A 24478-nucleotide genomic window follows, 5' to 3' on the forward strand; every position below is an offset into this window, starting at 1 on the left:
GCACAGGTTATGTAGGCCAAATTCGTGGCCATCAGAGCAACCTTCCCCTCTTCCCTCAGCAACAGAGAGCTCAGAGTCATCGCACTGCATGTCAGGCAGCGGCTCCAGCGGCTCCGACAGCGGCTGTGTCTCCAGCATCCCACAAGAAAGCTTCTGTGAAGACATGGGCTCACCCCCCTACGTGCCCCTAGGCTCACAACACAGCTCTGCAGTGGAGGAGAAACCCAGATTTGCAAACAGCCAGTACATTTCTGCAGTAAGTGCAAGCAGCCAAAATGCTCTCTTCGCTTTGCCTGTTCCTGCAACTGTCTCCCCGGTTCAAGCCACTGCCTCTCATGGGGGGACTGAAGATGCTGCTTTTGGGCTAGGGGTCACAGTGGGGAAGTGACAGTTCCTCTTGCAGAGACTTGCCTCCTCCAGGGCAGGTGAGGGCCCCTCATTTGGGAGAGCCTCCCCTACGGTGGCCCAGATCCCTGAGGAGATGCACTGGGAAGGACCTGCAGTGCTGGAGGATACACCCAGAGGGGATGCTGCACACACAGGAGCTATAACCTTGTCATGGGCTGGGGTACACACGTAACCTCCTGGGATGGATGGAGCTCTGCTGCAGATGCTGCTAAGCTCCTTTCCTGGGAGGTCTGGGCCTTTTTCGGGGAGCGATGAGCTGGAAGAGCGAGAGCCTGTCGCTCTGAGATGTCAGCATGTCTCCTCTTACGTTCCCAAGAGTTCTCAGTGACTTCCCACTAGATCATGTCCTGATGCTGTTGTCCTCTAACCCTGTACTAATGCTGGCTTCTCTCCTCTGCAGAAAGCAGGCCAGGTCACCATAAGTCCCTCAACAATAGTGTGACCCCTCTGCACGTGTATACCGCCTAAGGAAGTGGAATTGTTGTAAGTAGCCCCTGAAGGGGATTTTTCCAGCAGATTTGAGTGCTGGTAAGGTTTGGCAGTAGCTCTGAGACAGGAGAACCTCGCCTTCTGCTTCTAATGAGCAGTTTTCCACACGCACTCCTGCCTGGTCTCTGAGGCTCTGATTCATCTAGTTAGAGAAGACCAGCTCCCTTAGGGCCGTCGCCAACAGCCGGTCTGAAGCCTCCCTGATTTGAAGAAGCAGAAGCAAACAAAGCAAAATCACCTCCAGGTAGTAGAGGTTTGAGCACAGCCTAGTCATCAGTGTTCAGATGAGCTCCTTTCCTCTGAATGCTGCCCAGCTGTCTAACCACTAATCTGTTTCTTGTGGCTGTTTTCTGAAGTCCTGCTCTTAGTCCCTCTGAACTGCCTTGGGGAACCTATGGCATTCTCCCCAAGCTGGATTTATTCCACAGTTTCCTTTGAATCTCCAAAGGAAACTGCACGTCACCAGGCAGAGCGACCTGCTAGGTGATGGTCGGGATGTCCCAAGGGAGCTGCCTGATGTTGCTCCTGTGCTTCCCGATTTCTGGAGGACGCCTTGTCAGCAAGGAAATCGCTGTGATCTGAGGAGGGGTGAGCCCTGGCAAGCAGGGCTCCCTATGTGCGGGTGGCAGCCCTTGGGAAGTCACATCACAGCCCACTCCGACCAGCCTGCTTCTGGCTCAGCTTTTTCCTCGCGTCCTTAGGCCTGACCTGCCCTCCCATGGGAGTGGAGGGCTCGGGACGCCAGGGGCTGGGTTAGCACTTGAACGGTTGAGGCGCAGGGTGGTAGATGGCTCGTAGGTTTGGCACTGGGGGGTGTTACAAGTGTGTGGGCCCACGGCTTGTGATCTGCAGGTACAGGAGCTCAGGAACAGCTAAACAGAACCAGCCAAGGTTAAAATGTAAGATCCAGAACCCCTTCTGCGGAGGGTCATGGACGAGCCTTTTGAAGTGGCTGCAGAAGCAGCAGGCTTTGCTGGCCCGTGGCTGCTGGGACAGCAGCCTGTAGCCTTTGGGCAAGCCCTGAGGTGCAGAGGCAGACCCCTGCATGGGGGAAGAGCCGGGCTTCTCCTGCGAGGCTCTTCCAGTAAAACGTTCTTTCCCCACCAAAATGCAGCTCTGACAAACGGTGGGTTTTAAACACTTAGCGATACCGCTGCTGGCCAGGGCAGAGGGACCTGTGGGATTCTGCCCCGCCGTGGGAGGGCAGCCAGTCTAACCCATTGCACGGTGCTGTGTTCCAGGTTTGACTGATTGCCATTTCAAACTCACTGAAGACCCCAGGCCTCTGACCAGCAGAAGGAGACAGTCTTCACCTGTGAAGATTTTTTTTTTTTTTTTTTTTTATACGTAATCAGGCTCTTTCAAACAGCCCAAAACCTGACCTGTGAGAGGGCGAGAAGCCCCAAGAAGGTTTCTGTCAGCTACTACATGTAATAGCTTTGGTGTTGGATGGGACCTTGGGCATTCAGATGTTAGCCCTATATTTATGAGTAGTAAGTAACATAGCAGTTTGGGGAAAAAAATGTATTATTTTTAAAGCTATGAGCTGTACAGATTTTTGTTACAAGTGACTCTGTTACTATTTGTTCTGTAAACTGCACATTTTATAAAGTTTTTGGAAGGGCACGAAGAGAAACTGAGGTATTTAAGAAAAGTAGTGTAATGTTCTGTTTCAGGGTTATATTGACCTGGAGCTCAAGATTTAACGTCCTTCCTTATGTTCTAAATATGTCTATCATAGCGATAATTTATTTTCTTGGCTTAACACTTCTGTTTTAATAAAAGCAATTTCATTGTTATAGTGAATTGTTCCTAGAGATGATTCTTGCTGAGCTTTACCTCTCTCTTAACCACCCGTCAGCTCTTCCCCTCTCCCTGTGCGGTTTCTGCACTAACCAGCTGCCAGCTAAACCATCTCAATCCTGACCGCGTCCGCCGGGAGAACGGGAAGCTTCCCCGGGTGGAGACTTCCGTGCTGCCAACGGGAAAGCTGAGGCAGAGCCAGGAGTTCGGAGCTGCCAGCAGAGGTGTCACTAGAGTGAGGAAGAGGAGCTGGCAGAGGTCAGGAGGTACGAGTTACCAAAGTTCCTGGCGTAGCCGCTGCCTGGCAGCCAGCCTCTCTCTCCTGGCTGGGTCAGGTTCCAGTGGCACGGGGTGCAAGTGGCAAGTTCAAACTCCATCATGCCTTGTCCTGGCAGCCAGGCTGTGCCCTGGGGTTACTGGCTGCTTGCTTCGCCTCCGACTCAGCCCCTCTGTGGGTACTTCAGTCCCACCATCGGGGCTGGTTTGAGGAGCTTTGGGTGGTGGCGGCATCTGAGATGGCAGGTTTTGAGCATAGCAGGTTGTTTATAATGCTGAACCTGAAACCCTGTTGTTTGAAGCACCACAACGTGACAGGAGAGCAAGCGTTGCCTGTGTTCTGAGGTGGCCTGTTCACAAGTGACATCAAGGCTTACTGTGTGGCTGTGACATCCTCCCCGTACTCTTGGAGGAAGTGAAAATTAGCATTTTTGGAAATTAGTAGTTACTTGCTGCCAGTTTACTCCTGGTTTATGAAGTGCTGTAAATCAGGCTCCCCAGGTGTGAGAGAAGTGGTGTCGGGGTTTAGCCTGAGGAAGACAATGGAGGGAGCAGTAATTAATTAAACTGCAGTTTTCCCGCTGCCGGGCCCTTGGCAGTGCTGAAGTCTCTGGTGTTGAACCTGCCAGCCACCCGCATTACCCCCAGCGTATGGACCGTGGTCCTTTGAGTTCGGAAATTCCTGTACTGTAAATAAAACACTTGGTTATTTTTTATAAGCTGGATGTTTTTTAAATCTTGTTCTTTTTTAGACAGCAAAGAACATAGTTTGACCCCTTTGTACAAAATTGTGTGGGAAACGGTTGCACAGGGAAGATTTTAGAAGTTGCTGTTTAAAATTGTTGAGTTCACGCAAGATTTTTGGGCTGTCAAGGCAGCGACAGCTCATGTCATGAGAGGGAGAGAATTTAGTAATGCAACAAGAGGAACATGAAACTTCCTGAATTTCTCAGTTACAAAGGTTTCTGCATTGCTGGAAAACCCTTTAGTAATGTTTACCTGACACTGTTTTTTTCAGGGTTTGATTGATTTGTCTAATAAAGGTTATTTTCTTTATATGAATCTTGCTGGCATTGTGTCTTGATTTCAGCATGGGAGCCTGGACTGCAGGAGGGGGAAGAGGCATGTGCTGAGGGGAGCACGTGGCCCTGGGGCATCTGAATGCCCTCTTGGAACACTTGGTGGGAGATTGAAATAATGTTTTTCTAATCAGGCTGTTAGGGGGAAATAAACACCACGTGTCACTAACGGAGACATAAGAAATAAGGCAGAAGGCTGGTACCACGATTCCTGACCCAACAAAGTCACTGTTCAAAGTTAAGGCAGAGTAAAAAAAAAGGCTTTTCCCTAACCAGCAGCTGAGGTGTGTACCCTCCCTTCACCCTGCCGCAAGAAAATAAAAAAGCAGTGCAGAAGGTAGCTAGGTCAAATTTTTATTAACGTTATGTGAACTTACATTTTCATTAACGTTACATGAACTTACATTTCCAAGACAAAATACGAGACCGATCTAGCAAACCCTCTCTGGATCAGCGAGTTGAGGCAGTGGCTGTACTTCCACGCAAATGGCAGGGAAAACTGAAAAAGCACAAGACGACGGCTGCTCTCAAACCACCTGTGGATGGCACAACGGCGGCATCACCCTCTCTTTCCGTTTAACAGCCATAGGAAGCTCCTGCCCACTCTTTGTGGGCAACCTTGTAAGTGAGCAGCAGAATTTTGCATTAAGACTATACATGCCATTAGTCAATTCATGCTGTAAAATGTGCACACACACACACCCCCCCGCAACTTAAATCTGCCTGCAAACCGAGCTGGCAACAGGGAGCTAGTTTAAGCAGAAAGCCAACAGCATTTGGAAGAGAAAAGGCTCAGCCATGTAGATGGCCTGGTGGCAAGCGCTACTTACTTCCACCCACTGAAGGAGCTCTTTGGGAATGTTTCTGTCCTTTTTAAAATTCTCTGTGTTCAGTAAATTGGTAACAAACTCCCCAGGTGTGATCTGCCGTGTCTAAACAGAACACAACAGTGAGTTGTGAACAATGAGGACAATGGTAGCGAGTGGGTGCGCTGGTAAGGTCTAGCTCACAATTAGCTGTTGGAGGGAGATGTTCCCTGTCCAGCCTTGGTCAGATTAATTATTACTGAGATGAAAAAGAATTGGTGTGAGGTAGCAGGGCCGGAGTCAGTCACACACACACACACAGAGGAAAACGCAAGGGTGAGTGTCACCCAAGTCCTCACCCCATTCTGCCCCTCTCCCAGAAAAATGCTTCTGGCTGGATCTCTCCCAGCAGGATGGCTGGGGAGGGGGTGCAGGTGAGATCTGTTACCTCCAACACAAATTAAAAAGCAACCCGAAGTTCCTGGCCCCTGGAGGACAGGCCTATATTTCTGCCACCGCCAGCCAGCACAGCCCAGGGCGGCACGGACAGCAGGCGGCTACTGTTGTGCAGGGGGCACAACGCTTCATTCCTGAATTGCTGCGGGAGCAACGGGAGGCCAAACCTCACCGCCACACCGAGGGTGCCGTAGTGTGGGCTGCCCGGGGTTGACTCACCACACTTTGCTGCAGGGGCTACCCTTGGCTTTCAAAAAAGGGACCTGGAAAGGGACTCGTGGCACACTGCCCTGCCCCAGTGCCACACTGGGGGCAGCCCCGTGCCCCCCTCCTGGCCTGCAGCCACCCCTCAGCCCCCACGGCAGCCAGGCTGCTGGTGCCCAGCCAGAAGAGCCCAGTTTCCAGCCGCTGCCACCCCACTGGGAGCCCGGGGAAGCTGAGCGGCCACAGCTCACCCGGGCTGCGAGCAGCTTGCACCTACCCACAGCCTGTTCACAAGGCTCCCGATTTTGGCTGTGATTGCTTTGGGATCCCTCTGCCTTACTGAGTCCAGGATGACATCGGTCAGGAAGAAGTGGCACTGCCTGGCATAAAACATCTCTTCATGGGAGAGAGCAAAGGTCAGAAAGACGGTATCTGCGGGGAACAGTTGAAATAACACAAGCACATTAGGAAAGAGAAAAGGCTGCGGGTCAGCGTTCACCATTACATGCGAGCAGCGGTTTGGCTGCGATAACTTCACTACTCAGCGCTGACAACAAACCATGGCAGAGGGAATGGTTTTCACACCAAACACTCTGCGGCGGGCCCCGAGTGCAGTCTGCCATCCCTTACCTCTGCACAGCGCTGGGGCACTGGGAGTAGCCAGCTGGCTGCCACCCCGCAGGGTGCTGTAAACAACACTCTCCTCATCACTGCTGCAAAAGCCATCGCTGCCTAAGACCGGAGGATGGTCAACTCTGAGAATCAGCCCTACATTTCTGTGGCCTGCCAGAACAACGCTGGTTTGCTGGCTGTCCCTTGTTCCTGTGAACAAATACGGTTTGAATTACACAGCAAAGCCTGGATCAGCAGCTACAGGCCAAACACGTTTGCCCATTTCTAAGTGGGCATGCAATATTGTCACCTTCTCGTCAGAGCTATGCCTCACTCTGTCTTTATTCTGTCATGATGTTTTGCCAGGAAAGATGAAACACCACTAGATAGTAAATTATTGCCTTCACACCAAATAATCTGCAAATTTAGGTATAACATTACAGGTCTTCTCTACTCCCCTCTTCCACGTGGAAAATTCAGACAGAGTAACCGTTACATACAGCTTAATGGAACCCAAGCATAATTCAGCCCAGGATTCTTTCATGGGCTATGAAAGAGGGGTTTTTTCCCATGAAAATAATAATTCTGCTTGCACTGATATAGTAACAAACCCATTCACAATCATTAATAATACATTTTGCTCTGCCAACAGTTCTGTGAAAACCCACCCCATTACCCCGGGCAGAAGCAGTGCCAGGTAAATCACATCCTCCTCGGGGTGTCGGAATGGGTCTCGGACTGAGACTTTCCACTTAGGTTTCTTGAATTTGCATTTAGTATCTTGGCTAATCAGGCAAATCTTTTTACCTCTTACATGTGCCCGTGGAAACTTCTGGGTTTAACATAAAAATCTTTCAGTCTATATGTTAAATTAAGGATACCTGTATCCAAGTGGACAATTTAAGCACACCCAACCACAGCAACAAGGAGCCAACTAAAGAACAATTCATTAATGCCAGTGAATCTAAAAGCTGCTCCACCTTTCTGGCTAACACACTTTTAGTATCAAACTCTACATAGACAAGCAATAAAATCCAGCCCTTGCTTAGCAGCCGGCAATCAACTCACTGTCTTTTAGAGGGAGGGGTGTCACTTGCAAGGTGTTGTCTCTTCCTTCACTGGAAACACTTGCTACGAGCAGGAGAACAAGAAAAGGTTGAGCCTGTCACTCTCAAAGTCCTCAGCATGATCAAAGTATCTTAGCTATATAAGGCATTCAGTTAATTACTCCCACCACCTTTGAAAACAACAATCACAGAGCAGTGGTTTACCTTCTGCTGGCTCCTTGCCCACATTCCCTGCACCATTTCCTGCTGCGGGGGGAGTTTTTACGGTGCCAAATTGGTACATTCCAGCACTTGGATTAACTTGCAGACTGTGTGTGAACACGTATTGCTCCGGCTGCTCACCTTCGGCCCTGACTTCATATTGGACAGTGGGATTGTTTCCTGGAATTGTAAAGCTGATTTTCCCAGGGAGAGAGGCAACAGGAGCGTTGGCACCTCTGTGCTTTCCAGGACTGTTGCATCGAGACGCATGCTCTGTGGTACAACCAGCAGACCTTCCTATGTGCTGAAAATCACACCTCCTGGAGCTCACCGCATCCCATTCCTTTGCCAATGAAAGTGATTTCTGGATGTGACTTGCTGAGGCTTTACTTTCTACTTTCTTTGTTAAACAACTTCTTATTCCTCTCTCCCTTGGAGGGCTTGCCAAATGTTTGTAATAGCTGGAGTTTACCAGGCTGCCCGAGGATGCGTCGTATTCTCCAAGCCTATTCCTCCTTTTTGTCTCTCTCACCCCTGAAAACATTCTGGAATGCTTTGCCTTCTTCCCACTGGTGTCTTGCTTTCCCTTCAGATCTTTTATATTACTCCATGTCTTCATATGGCATTTACTGAAATCCTCAGCTGTACATGAGTACCCCTAAAAACCCAGTGAAATGTTGTTATTTCTAATTGACATGAAACGAAGTGTATGTTTTGCCCTTCCTAATACAATATACATACAAAATAATATATTAACTGATATATTTTACTCATTCTAACACAGGCATTTAAGGACTGAGCTCTTAATCCAGGAAAATGCATTCTCACTTCCCCGGGGGATACAGTGCCTTAAGGCTCTGCAAACCCAGCCGTGATAATTCAACACCGACATTACACTGTCCTCAATGGCCTCAGCTCCTATCACTGAATTTTGCAGAATCTGAAGACAGACGTTGGAGTGGCCAAGGCACACAAGCAGCGCCTCAGCATCCTTGCTACCGCTACAGCTAAGATCATTTTGATTATCTGAACTGACAGCATCACGTTCTGTAGAAGAAAACTGGTGTGGCAAACTAAAGCAAGCTGTGCGACCACTCTGCCATGGGAACGCCAGCATTAAGCTACAGGGGACAGCAGCTCGGTACCAACATGTAAATGCAGCGGAGGCAGCGCTTACCTGTCACCCTTCTCTAGCAGACTGAAGACACCTTTCAGCTGCAGGTGTCCAACTAAGGACTAAAAGTATTCAAAGACTTGAGCAGAAAGTTCTTTTCCCCCTTCCACTGACTTCAAAGACTAGACAGTTTCTGCTGTCTTGCCCAAGTGCACTGCATAAGCTTGCTGCTCCTGTCTTTACTACCTATAAACGAGGAGATCTGGCTTCTAGGTCCTCCTTGTCCAGAAGGGTCAGACCCCGTGTCTCCTGTGCCCCAACAAAGTGCCCAAGCCACAGGCTTGCCACCCGCCTTGGTGACAGAGACGCCCTAAGTAACCAGGAGTGTGAATGACAAGACCAAAAGAAGAGTTTCGAAGAGTGTGCAGGCTGTAACACTCAGACCGAGCTAACACAGGCTGGAGGATCCTGACCTTGTGCTTTGAACTGTATAATTTACAGCACAGCCTGGCTTTTTGAAATGAAGATGGTCTTTTTTAATAGAGAAATTTCCAACACTCGCATTGTAGCTGATTTTGGAGAGAAAAAAAGCGAAATGGTACTGTAGAATTAAAATTTGTCATTTTTCTAATTCAGACTGCTTTTAGAAGTGCATTATGGCAACATATTCTGAAAACCAAACCTTACTTCTTTTGGGTCTTTGCTGAACTCCTGCTCTTCATTGTGTGATTCATTGTTTTGGATCCATAATCTAGAAAATTAATATTTACAGTTATTATAGAATTCTTTCCAGGGGCGACACCACGTCAACCTGTAAAAGGAGCTGTCAGGACTTCCAGTCACCACTGGACCCGTGTCTATCATGCTCTAATATTATGAGTTACTTTTAAACCACTGGGGGGTGGAAGGCGTTCGCAATCAGCACCAGCACACAACATGAGGGCAACAAAGGACCAGCAGTTTTGTATTGCCCACCTGCGGTAATGATTTCTGAAATGTGATGCCGCAGACACGCAAGAGAGAAAAATGATCCCTTGTCTCTGTTCCAGCATCCGCAAACCCTTGGCCGATGGATTTACATAAGCCTTGCTGATCAGCCCAAGCCAAGGCCACTTGACATCATATCTGGAGGGGGGGGGGGAGGGGCAGTTTTATTAAGAAGAGGTTCTAGACACTTTGGGGAGCTGGCTAGGCAGACCCAGGTCAACCATCTCTATTCATGGTTTCAAAATTGAATTCTGAGTCTGCTTAAGAAATTCAGCTCCTGACAGTGACTGCCTGAGCTGCGCAGCAGTTTCCGAAGGGGTGACATCACTCTGGGAGCGCTGAGTAACTGCTGCTCTCTGTCTCCTATAGACGGAGATTTGCTAAGACAGCCCACAGAGCTGGCCCATGATCTAGCAAAGAACTCCAGGGACAAATGCCTAACTGTTCTGTGTTAGAGGCCTTTGGTGTATGTGACAGAGACACTGACACCTTCCCTGATGGGAAAGCTCCAAAGAGCGGTGGAGGAGTGTATCTTAGGGTAGCGTTAATCCTTAGCTAAAACCTTCTAGGGAATGTAAAATGTTATCGTTCCCATGTAGGGTGCTTCAGAGTCCCTCTGACATCCTCCTCTTGCTCTACAGGTATAGGAACATGAGGTTAGGCTCCTACACTGGGATGGGGAAGTGGGGAAATGACATTTAGGATTTCTTCTTCTTAGACATCTACAGTAAAATCTAGGAAATGCTGTCACTACTGGTGGGATACTGGTAGCTACCACTAGTCTGTCCAACTACTTGTGGCAGTACCTGCTGCTAACAGCCCGTGGCACTGGTATTTCAGAACATGCTGCAGCAACTTATGGTCTTCTGGGAAGATTTTGATGGATATATTTTTACTTTTAAACGCCTAAATGGCCTGTTAGCAGCCAAAGTAAGAATCCATTAACCTCTAGAGCTCTCTTACAGAATCACAGCACAGTTGGGGCTGGAAGGGACCCCTGGAGCTCCTCCAGCCCAGCCCCTGCTGAAGCAGCTCTCCCAGAGCGGGCTGCACAGAGCTGCATCCAGGTGGGCTTGCATGTCTCTCCAGAGAAGGAGACCCCACAGCCTCCCTGGGCAGAAAATACTTGAAAAGATATTGAAGAGAGGGTCCATGCTAGGTCATCTTCTAAAGTACTCTGCAGTCAGGGGTTCTGCAGACTTTCCAAAAGGCCTACATTCTAAAATTTTCTCCATCCCTCTCATTCTAACATTTTCTCCTTCCCTCTAACACGTACAGCAGAAAAGAAAACACTAGGGTTTGCAGATTCACAGATTTTATAGGACCAGAAGACCACTGTGATTATGAAGCCTGGTCTCCAGTAACGCTAAATGCTAATTATTGGTTTAATAGAAAAGCATCTTTTAGAAAAGCATCCAATCTTACTTTTACATTTGTCAGCAATAGAAAAATAAGTATCTGAGAAAATGTTCAATGATGAATTTGTATACAAAACGTTACAGCTTCTTTTCAACATTAATTCATCAATATTTAAATTCCATCTGGTCTCAATCCTTTTCTGTGGTGCTGCATCAAAGATACACCATTCTACGCTCTGCAGCACTGGTGAATCCTCCAGTGGGTCTGCAGAAACCGGCTGGGGCTTGGCAAAGCCAAGGCTGAGCCAAAGCTAAGAAATCTGAATGTCTCTGCTCAGTATGGTGTCTCCAGACTGGTTTTCAGCATGCATTGCAGTATTCTCAACATCTGGGCTTTGGGGGAATATCTCAGTGCCTTTTTCCTTGGTTACCAGGGAGGCAACTGATCCTTGGCTCCGTTACTGTTCCAGCACCCAAATAACTGATGGGAAAAATAGGGCCCAAAAGATAGTGGAATTGCCCACCCTCCAGCAGCTGTGCTTCAGAAGGAAAGGAGAAAATTGCACACCTTTCAAAGGACAAGCACTGCTAGAGCAGATGAAAGGATGTTATATGACAGAAAAAGAAAAAGAAAGAAGAGAATTTTTACCTACCTGTATGCATCAGAGTGGTAAAGTGCCTCTAAAAGAGAAGGGATCTGGTACTCCTCTGCTTCTTGACAAAAGAGAGGCCATTCTCTGCAAGTTGTAAATAAACTGAACTGTAAAATCACTGAAAAATGATCTTACCAGATCATCTTTTCTAAACATCTATTGATATTGGAAGCTCAGGCAGTCACTACACAAAATGAAAGATGCATCACACAAATGATTTTTCTTATAACAGACAAATAGCTTATCATTTTAAATACTGAAAAGTATCCAAACTAATTTGTTGTTGTTGTTTTTTCATATCTGGCATCCAAACAACGAGAAAAAAATATCTGGTTTTATTGACATTAATAGAAATCTTACCATTAACTACCATTGACTTCCACAGAGTCTGAATTTTACATCAGGAATCCTGAATTAGATGACACATTTTTTGACAGGTGCAAGCAAAATAAATGACCTTCTAAACCAGAGGGTTTTAGCAGCACGTTGGAATCTTGGCAAGCCTTGCTCTTTTCGATGCTTTTTCCAGCTATTGCCCTTCTATTAATTAAGTGAAAATGTCTGTCCTTTTTTTCTTTTTTTTCTTTTTTTTTTTTTTTTTTAATTGACCGTGGGTATTGATGATAAAACCCTGAGAAGCAGGAACCCTACTCTGCTCTGTGCCACTCATGACATTTTTCTCATGTGCAAAATTTATCATGGCATTTTTCATAGGGAACCCCATAAAGGGAGCTCATGGGTTTGATGGGCTACTGGGAAATCCACCCTTCCCAGAACTGTTCTTAGCCCTAGAACACGATTAACTCTGCTAATAAGCTGTTAGCATTGTGCCTGGCCCTGCCCAATTTACACTCTCTCCAATAACTCCCAGGCACGGTTTGGCTGTTCAGCTGTTCCCGGGACCACTTGCAGCAGACAGGAGGAACAAAGCCACCTTCTCCGGGGGGGTTAAAGCAGATCACCAGCAGGCACCAGCTGGCCTCAGTGACCAGAAACATTCCCAGACATACTCGGTTTGCTCGTATAGATGTAACGCTGGTGCCTGACACCTGGCTTCCGATGCCTTTGATGACAGGCACGAAAGCAACCAGTGGTTTCAGGATCGAAGAAGCCACTGGTCTAATGTCGCTGTTGACTTTGGGGAAAAGATTGCAAACACGTGCTCCTCCTGGAAACAGCTACATGTGCTAAACATGCCCACATCGGCCGGTGATCTGCAGTGGATATCCTGCCTACTAGAAACGAACCAACAAACAAGGGCTTCAGGAACTGAAGAGACCAAAAGAACTGATGCCAGCAGACCTTCCTTGCTGAATGCAAAGAATTCTAACACGTCGCGATGGCAGAAGCAGGGAAACGGCTACAAGAAGCCACAGCACCAAAACATCGATTCTGAGCAGTCTCAGGGGCAAGTGAAGCACATTGAAGGACTGTCCTTAGGAGACTGGTGTTTTAAGCCACGTCAACTGATGATGATTGATAAAATTTAGAGACCTAATAGAGCAATGTGCGTATGGAAGGAAAATGCCTTATCTTTAAGCATCCCGTGTTCCTCCATTCTTAGGCCATTTGGAAGACATTTTTCAGCATTGGAGCAGAGGTACCAGCAGAGGGGGCAGATCGAGTATTTTTCAGCTGGACTAAGCAGATTTAGCTGTCTCTGCCATAAAAACCCCACAAAAATCTCAAAAGGGATGCAATGATGTCATTGATAAAAACATTTTCCTGGTTGCTAAAGGTGCACTCACAGTGCGCCAATCTGTGATATACCCTGTAGTACCAAGTGGCTGGCATATCGATCCTTAAAATGAAGGCATGCCTACTGAAACAAAACCGTATCTCTTAATCTCTAGATACCAATAATTTATGTTTAGATAGAATAGTTCACTTCAGGACTAAAAGGAAAAGTCTTAATTCTTTTAGGTAATATTCCTGTGAAAATCAGAAGACAAATCCCAATGCTTGCTTCCCCCACAGCCATCTAATAAAATAAAAAAATGGACATGAATGCACTCTGCTTACTTAAATTCAGCTGGCAAAAATAACTTCCCAAGTCTTAGAAAGTTGAGAACATGCCGAAACATTTGCCCATCTCCGTGGATGAGAAGAGTTTGACCATATGTGATCCAACAGACTTTCTTGTCATTTGACAGCAGCTCTGGGTACTACAGAAATAAAAATACATTAAGACCATGTTTCTGGTGTTACAGAGGGAGAGAAATTCAAACAGGATGTTTCCTTTCTTGGTGAAAGAATTAAACCCTTTCCATCAAGTCTACTTGTATTATTAGCCAAACTAAGAAAGTGCTTCCTTGGGAAGCCCATGACTTATCTCCCTCGGGTGCTTGAACATACTTCCTTTAGTATAAAGTGCCCAGTCTACATGTGAGGTTCTGATAATTCCAAGTTTTCAGGTCAAAACCATTCTAATAATTCTTATTACTAGAAATATAGATTCTAGTCTGCAGAATTACAAATTCTGTCTAGGGGGGTTCATATGAAGGCAATGCAAGGACAATTAATTACCCATACCTTCAATAAAGTCCGTAAATAAGTTTCATACCAGTTACTCCCTACATAAACTCTCACGATCTGATGCAGTGAGCATACGGATACTTCTGCTGACCAGCCTGCGTCTAGAGATGGAGTAACAAATGGAAAGGCAGCAACTAAAATAACGACAAGTAGAAATTATAAGTAGTAATTGTTTTGTTATAGATAACAAATTAGTGTGACATGGGATTTTACATTGAAATATTGCAAATAATAATTCTTGGAAATAGTGAAGTAATAGAGTGCACTTGCCGCACAGAGGTGGAACCCTGCCCTTTACCTGGTGCTCGTAGCCAACCGCAAGCAAAAGGCAGGTCAGAACGTAACGTCACAGCACAGCAGGCAACGTGGTCCACCCGTGCTGCAGCCAAACCACCTCTCCTCAGCAGATTTAAAAATAATTATAGCAAGAAGGCTACATGCATTAGCATAGCCATGCTTGCTCTACCAAGCAGGCACATTTATGTCACCTAAGGTAGGCGAGTCAAAGTATACTGTAACATCGCCACCGAAAGAAATAATTTATTTCCAAACTACTAGAAATAAGGGGGAAATCTGAAAGGTCTTTGCAAGCGAAGATGCAGCTTGTCTGCAAGTATAAAGCTGGTGGAATTCCAGGGCAACCCGGATTAGAGCTCCTGCACCGTTTTCCATCCTCTCAAGGAGCCCCACGTTGTTACTTGCTTTGAAGGTGACAGTATCAGGGCACGTGCAAGCCTCAGATTGCTGTTCCGTACAGTGAGCGGGTGTAACATAACAGCTTTGGATATATTTTAGTCTGGGTTCAGCCCACATCTTTCTTACTTCAGTGTGGCGACAAACAGCAATCTGGGAAAGTTTCTGTTGACATCTTTAATAGTATAATTCAGATTACTGCTTATAGTCAGTAAGTTCTGGGACATTGTTCTAGGAAATGCAAAACACATTTGCATTCAAAAAAATTGTTAAGAAAACCCCCAAGCCCAAAAACCAACTAACTCTGGAAAGGGCTTCAGATTGGAGAACTGTGTTTCTTACAATAGCCTTTACAGAAGGTACGGGCAAGTCACACGTAATGTTACTTATAGGGCTATGGCTAATGATACGAATAGATTCTACCTCGAAACACTGAATCAACTATTACGCTTGTCTGATGTAGCTACTACAACGGGACTATCCACCTTCTATAAAATGTACGATTAAGGCATCATTTACTGCTGAGACATATGAGTCACAGAGTTACTTTTTCTAGCACGTATTATCCGACAGGCTACGCGATAATGGCACAGAACCAATAGTCAGTGAGACCTTCAGCTCTTTTTTGTAACAACCCCTCAAAACTTGGTGTGGATCATTGACAGATTAACTGTATTCAGGCAACACTGCTCATTCTACTTTAAAATGAAAGAGCTCTTGAGAAATCTTGACTTACTATAATCTGTGCTCTCTGCTGGTGCCTGTTGTTTCAGATAGCATCTTAAAGCATCTTTCATTGGCTTGTACATGGCGTCCCTTTGGTCCAGATAAGTACAGAGCTCTTTGATTTCAGAAATATTCTTGGTGAGAGGAAGCCGGCAAGTTCCCAGCCAGTTCCTATCCAAAAGGAGAGGGAATCACTAAACCTTTTATCATTGCTTTATATTTTTACTGCTGATTTTTAATGAGCACAAGTCAGGAAATACGAATTCTCCTAAAAAAGTTTTTTGCACCTGCTGAGCTTTACCTGTAACTTTCCACATCATTTTTGTATGGAGAACTATGCAGCACAGACAAATAAAGCTGTTGCAATGGAGCCATCAAGTCATGGTCTGCAATAGTTTGGAACAAAACATTTAATGTGGTATTGCTCCTACACTGCATCCTTCACCGGTGCCAGCAGCAAGCACAGACAAGCTGCAGGGCGCAGAGGTGAGCTGACTGCAGGTTTGGGCTTCCAGTTGTGTTTCTGTCACCCTTTACAGACTGGGTGTTATCTGTTTGTGCTAAATTGAAAAACAGTTAAAAGCGCAGGAAGCTTCTCAGTGTGTGGTGGATGGCGATATGCATGGCTGAGCATCTAACTGCAGCGGGCTTGAATCACAACCAATCCACTGTGACTTCCTTTGGTTTTCTTTATTCAGATCACAACAAGCAGGGCAAAGAAAATGGCACACCATTTTTAATAGAGAATATTAAAATGTGGGTTTTGATGGCTAGCTTTATGACTCATCTAGTAAGTGTCTGCATTTAAAAATAAAGTATCCCTTGGTCAAAGCAAAGATGCCTCACCTCTACATTTACATTTTCACTGATTTCAGGATAGAGGTGCTAATGATGCACTCAGGACCCATTTTCCTACACAATAGGGATTTTATTAAACTGGTACACCAGCATGGTAAGCCTGAGCAGTAATGCTACCATATGGAGAAACACCTCAAAGGATCAAGTTAAAACATAGTATTCAGAAATCTACATTCTTTCTTGGACTAGAGATGTCAGCGTGACTTTTCTGTCTTCAAAAAGCCTGTACCCATGGGCATTTAGATGCTTTTGAAAATACAAAAAGTCTAAAATTAATGATAAATCTTAAATTTCAAGAGCATGTGACCATTAAAAACCTCACATGAATTACTTCAGCATTTTAGGCTTACCAGCCTACAATAGAATAGAAGAATGCCAGCTCCTGTAATTATAGATACCTGCAAGTTTAGCTGAAAATGAATACTACAGATACTGAAGGGTAGGCTGCTGAGAACAGGGCTCCTTTTCGACTCCAAACCTGCCAGATAGTTCCTTGAAAGGTTTTATTGCTGTTGCCCGGTATGAAGGCAGGGTGGGTACCTGATGTGCTGGAAGAGGATGCCGTTGCCAGAGAGGTGCAGGTGGCTCCTGCCCAGGTCGCTGCCCACGCAGAGTTGTCCCAGAATCGAATCCGGATAGTTAACCAGCAGCCCCAGTGCCATGGCATAGAGTGGGGATGGTGACAGGGACACCCCTGCTGCCCCCTGCCAATCCCTGTCCCCCGCCGTGGCAGGGGACAGCGTGGAGCAGCCACCTGCAAGGAAAGGTGGTCAAGACCATGTTCCAGAAGGGCAGCAGTTAATCACCACAGTATATTCCACTATTCTCAACATTTATGGAAATAAGTTGATAAGATTATTCACCTCAGTGTTGATCATATTAATATAATTTGTTTCAGACACCCAGTTTCACAAGGTAACATTAAAACCAATGCACATAAGGAAGAAAATACATAGCTATGTATATTTTATTACCTCTGTAGGCCTTCACAGCATTTATAAGCTCAGGAATTCGCAGAATTAAAACTTCTTCCTCCAAGGCATCTATGTTGGAGAAGTCATCAGGTAACAACATCTTCTCTGAGCGAAGAAAATTAACTTGAAAATAAAAATAAAATATAGGAAGTGTGTACTGACATCTTCTGTGCACCGCTCAGCTCTAGCGGAAATAGGCTGTTGCTCCCTTCAGTGTTACTATTCACGTATGCACATACAACAGCCGATCCATGGACACCAGGGAACGTTTTGTCTTTGAAAACACAATTCTAAAAACAAGGTTTATGCTAGAGAAGACCAGACACAGCATAAACTGTAGGGGAAGTGCAGAATTAAGTTAATTTTACCACAGCATCCTGAGAGGTTCATGTAAGAGGTTTCCTGATTGTTTGGCTGCTTCCCCCCCGCCCCCTTCCCAGCACAGTCCCATCCCACTGTGCATTTAAACATGGTTTTCCCATGTGCTAACATCAGAGGAATGGCAAAGCAGAACTGCACCAATTCCATATCTGTCTCATCTTATCTGAGTTCACAGAGGATGAAATACTGTGTTGATGGAGGACCTATGGGATCCTGCCATACTTTTGGAAAGTACTTGTCTTTTTGTGAGCTGAAAGTGTATTTAATGAATGAAACATGGATTTCTTACTATTGAAAATATACAAGACTGATTAAGTATTTAGAGTCACCACGTAAAGCTTTCTCTACCTTAATTCCTGATTCTTGACTGATAAACAAGGTGGTAGAACTGGCAGAGAGCAAACCCAAACCAAGCCAAACCAAAAGATTAAAAGATTCTGATCTTTAACGATGTATTATTGAAGACAAGCAGAAACAGTTTAATACAAAAAAGTGATTTAGACATTCACTGAATAATTAAAAAAAAAAAGAAAGCAGTTACCTATGAAGCGGAACTCACTGCAATTGCACTTGATCAGGGCTGCATTCTCAAGCAGCCATAACAAATTGTCATCATTAACTAGTACAGGATATTTTGCCACCAAATCTAGTGGCAAAAAGCAGTAATGCACTTTGTCTTCTGTATCTAATAAAGGTGTATCCACTAGCCCTAGGGGAGCTCTTTCATGTAACCCTAGGGGAAGAAAATCAGAGAAAAATCAAGACATAAGAAAAATAGAACTCAGATATACAGTCTGGAGACCTGACTAGTACAGCAAAGCCAATAAAAGCGCACAAATCTTGTGCAACTTTTATTGTTCAGTAAAGGATGAAGTCTTACAGCCCAGCACAAATGAATAAACATTTTCATGGGGTTTCCTCTTTTCTTAAAAAATAAAGAAGGCTAATGAAAAAAATACCGCACAAAATAAACTTTGCAGGAGTAAAACGTTCCTGGCTTGCAACAACTGACAACAGCCTGTGGGCATTCCTAAGGAAGCAAAAGGATTTACCAGTTTGGGACACCCACCTGTGAATGCGGGACTGCTAGCAGGAATCTCTGACAGCATGCCAGTACGTTCCTCTGTTCTCCAGTAATTCAGAGATGGTTTTTCAGCTACTGGTGTATCTGCAGGCTGGACAGGTAAACCATATTTCTCCTCCTTCAAACCATCTAAAACCTAAGATATGTAAAGGTTTTCTATTTATTACTTAAATTCATATAATTAATCCACAAATCAAAAGCAGCCACAGGAAAGAGCTTAATACATCCCGTGCTGTATTTGACATCTACTGAAATACGCTGGGGAATATTGTGTACAGACAAGAACATTTATTAGATCCTGGGGGTTTGGGTACCTCAGTGTAACTGGAGTTAACTTGTGGAGAATGTTTATAAGTTGTAATATAATTAGAGCCATTCATATGCTCAAAAAAGCCAACCCTTTTTCAGTGTTTGGGTTTTAATGGCACTTCTTTGTATTCTAGCTCTGAAATTCAAGACACCACAGTGGCAGGCATAAAAGCATACCACAACTGAAAGAGCCAAGAACCCAACACAAAGCCTGAAAGACCTTTAGGGCACTTTTTAACAATATCTTTATGATAAGCTATAGGAATTCGATGGTTAGAAAGGGGAATCAATGTTTAGCTCAGCGACTGGAGTAACTAACAGTCTGTAATTTCTAACCTTTTTACTGAATGCTAAATTAATTATTTTGGGCTTGGAACAAATGGTTACATACTGTTGTAGGATATGAAGTACAAAGTAACTTTAGCGCCACTGTTCCGATTTCTAAAGCACATGTATAAAATACCTTCATGAGTTAATAACGTTATGCTGACAGGGACTTAAAGTGTATTTAGTGGACTGTTCATGGCCATACCACGACAGGTCCGTGTCAAGCACGGGATCCTGTATGGTTTGTTAATACAATCGACTACTGAGGCTTGGTGGTCTTCCTCTACCAACCTATTTGGAGATACTGTATTTTTAAACACAGTCCTAAAAGACGATCCAGAAATCACTTATGTTAAACACAAGATGTTCATATTTTGGGTTGAAAATATCAAGCATCACAGCATTTTTGAGACTATTCCACAAAAAAAGAGTATTAGAAACCAAAAGAAACTCAGAGTTCAGATTATACTCAGAGGAAGTACAAACATTAATGAGTGGAAATACACATTTCATCCAACCGGGAAGCATGGACTCAACCTGCACGGGCACAATACAAACCCACACTGTAATTGCAATATAAAACACTCTAGCTAAACAGAAAATTAAGTACTTGTTACAGATATTCATTTAACATTTCTGTTTATGCAGCTACAGAATAGGAGGAGAGGAAGAATCGCCATTTTCCATTTTACATGATGGTAAATTCCGTGGTGTGCCATTAGGAGTTCTTTGTTTTCAGGCAGATTGAACCTTCTCAGGGACGAACAGAAAGGGCAGTCCCACCTTCTTCAGTCTGGAGCGTTCATTTTCAACAAGACTGGTCAGTATAATCATCATCAAGCACAACAATTGGCAGATAAAAGCCTCTGCTTGCTTTAACTTTATTTAAAAGAAAGCGAGTGATGACTGTTGAATGAGCTCTTACAGAAAGGTCAGGCATGAAATCTGTAACATCTTCTGTACTCACCAGCTGAGGCAGATGAGTTGGATGTGGCAATTATTTGTTTGGATATCTATCGCAAGCATTGAAAAAGTTATATGCACAAACCATTTGACATCCTTCTACAGACAATATTATCTAAGAACGGAAAAAAAAAAAGATAGAAAAGCCACATAGAACATCCCACTTTACCTGTAATAAAGGTGTCAGCTGCAAAACAAATGCTTGCTCATACAGTAAATTCAATTCAGCACAGCTGAAAAGAGATAACTTTGAAGTCTGCATGTAATAATGAAGGTGCCTAAATACAAAACCATCTCGGTCAATAAATAATCTTGGATTTTCAGACTGATCTTGTAAAGAAACTTCTTTCCACAACAGAGATTCAGGAAACTGAGCAACTTTACTTCTGGGAATTGAGAAATACCAGCCACCGACATTAAAATCAACTAACTCTTCTTCTGCAGATTCCATAACGCTTTCCAGATCCTTCAAACAGAAGAGGAAAACATATCAAGGTGCAGATATTCATTACTATGTTGGTCATAACCCTCTTAAGACAGAAAAGAAAATAATGGTCCACAGGGAAGGGATGCCTGGTAAGGACATAGGTGGCTGTCAGCTAAGCAGAGAGAAAATTCACCTAAGGTGGGACAACACACATTTCAGGCATGTAGGCAATTTCAAAACAAATTAAATAGTTGAATACAACACATGAAAAACACCCAACTATTCAAACAAGAAAGATGAAAATTTTTAAAAGAAAAACAACAGGACAGTAAAAGCCTGGTATTTCTAAGGCTCACTGCCAATTATAGGGGATGGGGGGAGAGCGGCGGCACCACCAGGCCCCCCTCACCGTCACCATCGCTCCAAGGACACTCCCTGCAGACACGGCGGAGGCGGTGGGCACAGCTCGGGCCGCCATTGCAGGGGTGTCAGCGCCGAGGCAGCAGCCCCACACCCAGCAAAGGGCCTCACCCCTCCCCCTCCCCTGCTGCCCCTCGCGTCTGGTGCCTCCCCATCACGTCAGGCCTTGGCCTCAGCCAAGTCACTCACAATAGGAAGAAACAATCCATTTGGGGGGGATTGCTACAGCTTTTTTGTTCCTCCAGTTTTCATGAGGAGGGCGCGGGTTTCCTTGGGGAGAGAGAGCAGCTCCCGCCAGGCAGTGGCCCCCACCTCACCTCAGCAGCAGGCCGGCCCCAACATGGCGGCAGCGTGAGGCAATGGCGGGAAGCCTGGGGGAGGACAGCCAGGCGCCATGGGGGGACAAGGCCAGGGCCCGGGGGGACAGCCAGGCGCCATGAGGGGACAATGCCAGGGCACAGAGCAGGGGTGACAGGTGACAGGACCCCATGGCAGGATGATGGGGGCACACGGGCAGGCCAAGTTGCCTGTCCCCACAGAGCCAGGTGTGAAGCTGGAGAGGACGGTGCTCATACAGCCCAAGGATGCTGCGATAGCGTGATTAACAAATTATAATTATAACCTTTTGGCAGCAACACCTACCGGCTGCAGGTAGTCCCTCCCCACAGAGGGGTCGTTGGCCATGTTGGTTGGCAGGGCAGGGGTGCCTGCCATGGTGGCTGGGGCAACAGGGGTCGATGTCTCCCACACCCAGTACGTACAGCTTCAGCTCCACAAAGCTTCAGGACAGAGATTAATCAAAGCTCCATCTTCAGGATGTAGGATAATCAGGCTTCTGCAAGCTAGCCAGGTAGCAGAAAGCCGGTGGTGATCCTGCCATTACTGCTACCAAGTGACTTGCCATAAAACACCAGCGTGTACCATCGCTCAGAATGTTTACCCTGAGACCTGGAAAGCACCAGTTGTACTACAGCCACAATAAAACCTGTAAAACATATAAAACATCACCAAAGGGATTCTTTTTTTACTGTCTCGGTGGTTTCTGATCAAACAGAAGTTACGGCTATGAAGGTTAGTTAAAACATACGCCAGGGTGGGTTGCTGCTCTCTCCCCCCAAGCTGCAAAAGGGATAACACGTTATTTAACCCAGTAGACGAGGCAACAGAACAAGCCTGTGAAATTAAACCCAATAAATGAGAGAACAGAACGAACACAACGCTCAACAGGACAAGTCTGTGAAATATAAAGAAAGGATCTATAGGGAGCCAGACGTCGGTTCGGCTTCTCATTTCTTCTCTTGTTGCTGAAAATTGTGATGCAAACATCCATGGCTTTTTTTCTGATGGCTTTATAATTAAGCTTTCCTCCTGAGCCCACAGCTTTACAGCCCAATTCCATGGCACAGCAGAAGGTAAGAGGGTGTTACAGCTTCTTGTAGCACTCAAGTCTGCAAGCGGATGCCAGCAGGTGGGTGCACAGCTGGACCAGGTGGGTGCACAGCTGGCATTGGCCCCGGGGGAGCACCCGCTGGCAGGAGGGGGACAGTAGCACACCCGGACCCACAGGGACCAAGCCAGTAACCTTTACAGCTTTTTATTACAAGAAAAGGAAAGTAAAAAGAAAATCCTGATTTCAGAAGTAATTCAGGATCAAAGATCCTCAATTTCATACTGGCCAGTGAAAGCTTAGGTCCCTGGGCATCCAGAGCTGTTTGCACACCTGGCGATCAGACCCTATTTAAAAGCACTCTTTTGATTGTAAATAGCATAAAATAAAGTTGGCTGTGCTGTGGCAAGGCTCGGTTTTAAAATCCCTTCACCGTGAGTTACTCTGTTGATCTATTTTACTTGCACTCTAGGATTTTGAGACCTCCCTGATGGCCCCAGGAGCTCCTAAAGGAGGATCCCTGCAAAAGGAGGGGACCACCCTCCTTATGAAAGCTGAGCTTCCCAAAGCCCCAGGGGAAAGGGTAGGGCCACAATTTGTTTTAAAGGCCAATTAACATAATGTAGTGTGAAAGGGTTTGTTAATGAGGTGCTTTTGTGTCATTTCTCTTAGTTAAAATAGGAAACAGGTGTGAAACAAGACCCAAGAAATAAAAAAAGCCAAGGAAATCTGGAATATAACAGCTTGTTACTTGACTAATCATTGTTAGCATACAGGATTTTTAGTTTTTTTAAGGAAAATAATTTAAGGAGAGTTTTAGATAAAGATATAGGAGTGCTCATCAATATTTTTCTTTCCCTGGGGACAAGGTCAGCATTAAAAAAATAAGAGCATCAATATATATATCAATATATAAATATTTTAGATATACAAATATTATATATACATATAAATCTCTTCAATAATAATTGCATTCTGGGACTGTGTCACAGCTCACTGATGGGATTATATGTCTTAAACATTCACTTAGGCTCACCCATTAACAGCTCTGCATATTAGTCCTGTGCGGCGAATGAAGAGACGGGACGCAGCTTGATGCAAGCAAATGTCAATTTATTGTACAGAAGCACGAGGTTTTATACTCTTTCAGGAGCTGCGCGTTTTAAACAGATTGGTTCTTGAAGCTAAGCCTTGCATACTAGGCAATCCCTGATTGGTGGTTAACTACCAGCAATTAACGGCAAGGTGTTACCTTTCCTTGGCGCCATCCGTCTCCCGCTCCCCTGTGCTCTGCAAACACGCCTCATCATGTTAATTGTTGTCTAGACGAGCTCGAGCACATTCCCCTCAGCTAACTGATTGCCACGCATGGTCCTAGTTTCCAGCCCGCTCCTGCAGCCCTGGCAGTCCTGGATCTCTCAGCTGGCATGAAGACAACTTTATTTAGTTGCTTTATCTTCTCAGACAGGAATTTGTAGGCTACTACTGGTGCAGGTTTTTGCGTTAGGTTTTTGATTTCGGAGTTGTCGGTTTCTCTGCCATCCTCTCCTGGTAGACTTGCCTGCAAAAATATTCCGTTGGTATTGAAGTGCTGTTGGCTGCTTTTAGACGATAGATCTATTAGCGAGGGTGAGAGAGGGGCTGCCAGACTATATTTTGGCATAAGGGGAAAAAGGGAAGAGTTTGATTTTGGAAAAATAAAACATAAGGATAATTGTATTATACCAACAATAAATAAATAAATACTGTATAAACAAATGGATGGTCCCTTTGTCCTCTGCAGCCTGTACAGTGCGAACCCACTGGCAGTTCAAAAGCTTTGCTGTCAGACGGGTCCTGTTCTTAGATGATCCAATGGAGTTTTATCTATATTCGCTAAGC

At 45.2% G+C, this 24478-nt stretch overlaps 2 protein-coding genes across 5 annotated transcripts in view; one reads left to right on the forward strand and one right to left on the reverse strand.

Moving 5' to 3' along the window:
• PLEKHG4 (pleckstrin homology and RhoGEF domain containing G4) overlaps nucleotides 1-4038 on the forward strand; it is an 89613-nt gene extending 85575 nt beyond the window's left edge. The window contains exons 22-24 of one of the 4 annotated variants that reach the window (XM_040615197.1): nucleotides 60-256; nucleotides 809-891; nucleotides 2139-4038. In XM_040615197.1, coding sequence (XP_040471131.1) covers nucleotides 60-256; nucleotides 809-850 — 239 coding nt within the window. In that variant the 3' untranslated portion in view covers nucleotides 851-891; nucleotides 2139-4038. Of the gene's footprint in view, nucleotides 1-59 lie in introns of all 4 variants that reach the window. The other 3 variants (XR_005831101.1, XM_040615198.1, XM_040615195.1) reach the window with 3 other exon arrangements.
• Nucleotides 4039-4455: 417 nt separating this feature from the next.
• On the reverse strand, nucleotides 4456-21894 carry KCTD19 (potassium channel tetramerization domain containing 19). Its single transcript, XM_040615552.1, has 15 exons — nucleotides 21853-21894; nucleotides 20533-20829; nucleotides 18750-18900; nucleotides 18222-18413; nucleotides 17300-17422; nucleotides 16866-17079; nucleotides 15478-15638; nucleotides 14046-14143; nucleotides 13536-13678; nucleotides 11514-11597; nucleotides 9576-9640; nucleotides 6152-6343; nucleotides 5799-5953; nucleotides 4886-4987; nucleotides 4456-4554 (listed from the first exon to the last, which is right to left on the reverse strand). Exons 1-15 carry the CDS (start codon nucleotides 21892-21894, stop codon nucleotides 4456-4458), a joined length of 2118 nt encoding a protein of 705 aa, XP_040471486.1.
• Nucleotides 21895-24478: the final 2584 nt, after the last annotated feature.

Source organism: Falco naumanni, chromosome 15 (assembly GCF_017639655.2).
Source record: "Falco naumanni isolate bFalNau1 chromosome 15, bFalNau1.pat, whole genome shotgun sequence".
Classification (NCBI taxonomy): domain Eukaryota; kingdom Metazoa; phylum Chordata; class Aves; order Falconiformes; family Falconidae; genus Falco; species Falco naumanni.

What these genes read in the sequence shown, in the direction of transcription:
- KCTD19 (XM_040615552.1), bottom strand. Translation starts at nt 21,894, where the DNA reads ATGGCCAACGACCCCTCTGTGGGGAGGGACTACCTGCAGCCG. An exon ending in CAGTGAGTTCCGCTTCATAG is followed by an intron (nt 17,423 to 18,221) that starts GTAACTGCTTTC and finishes TTTATTTTCAAG; the next exon opens with TTAATTTTCTTCGCTCAGAG. An exon ending in TGCCCCAGCGCTGTGCAGAG is followed by an intron (nt 5,954 to 6,151) that starts GTAAGGGATGGC and finishes TGTTCCCCGCAG; the next exon opens with ATACCGTCTTTCTGACCTTT.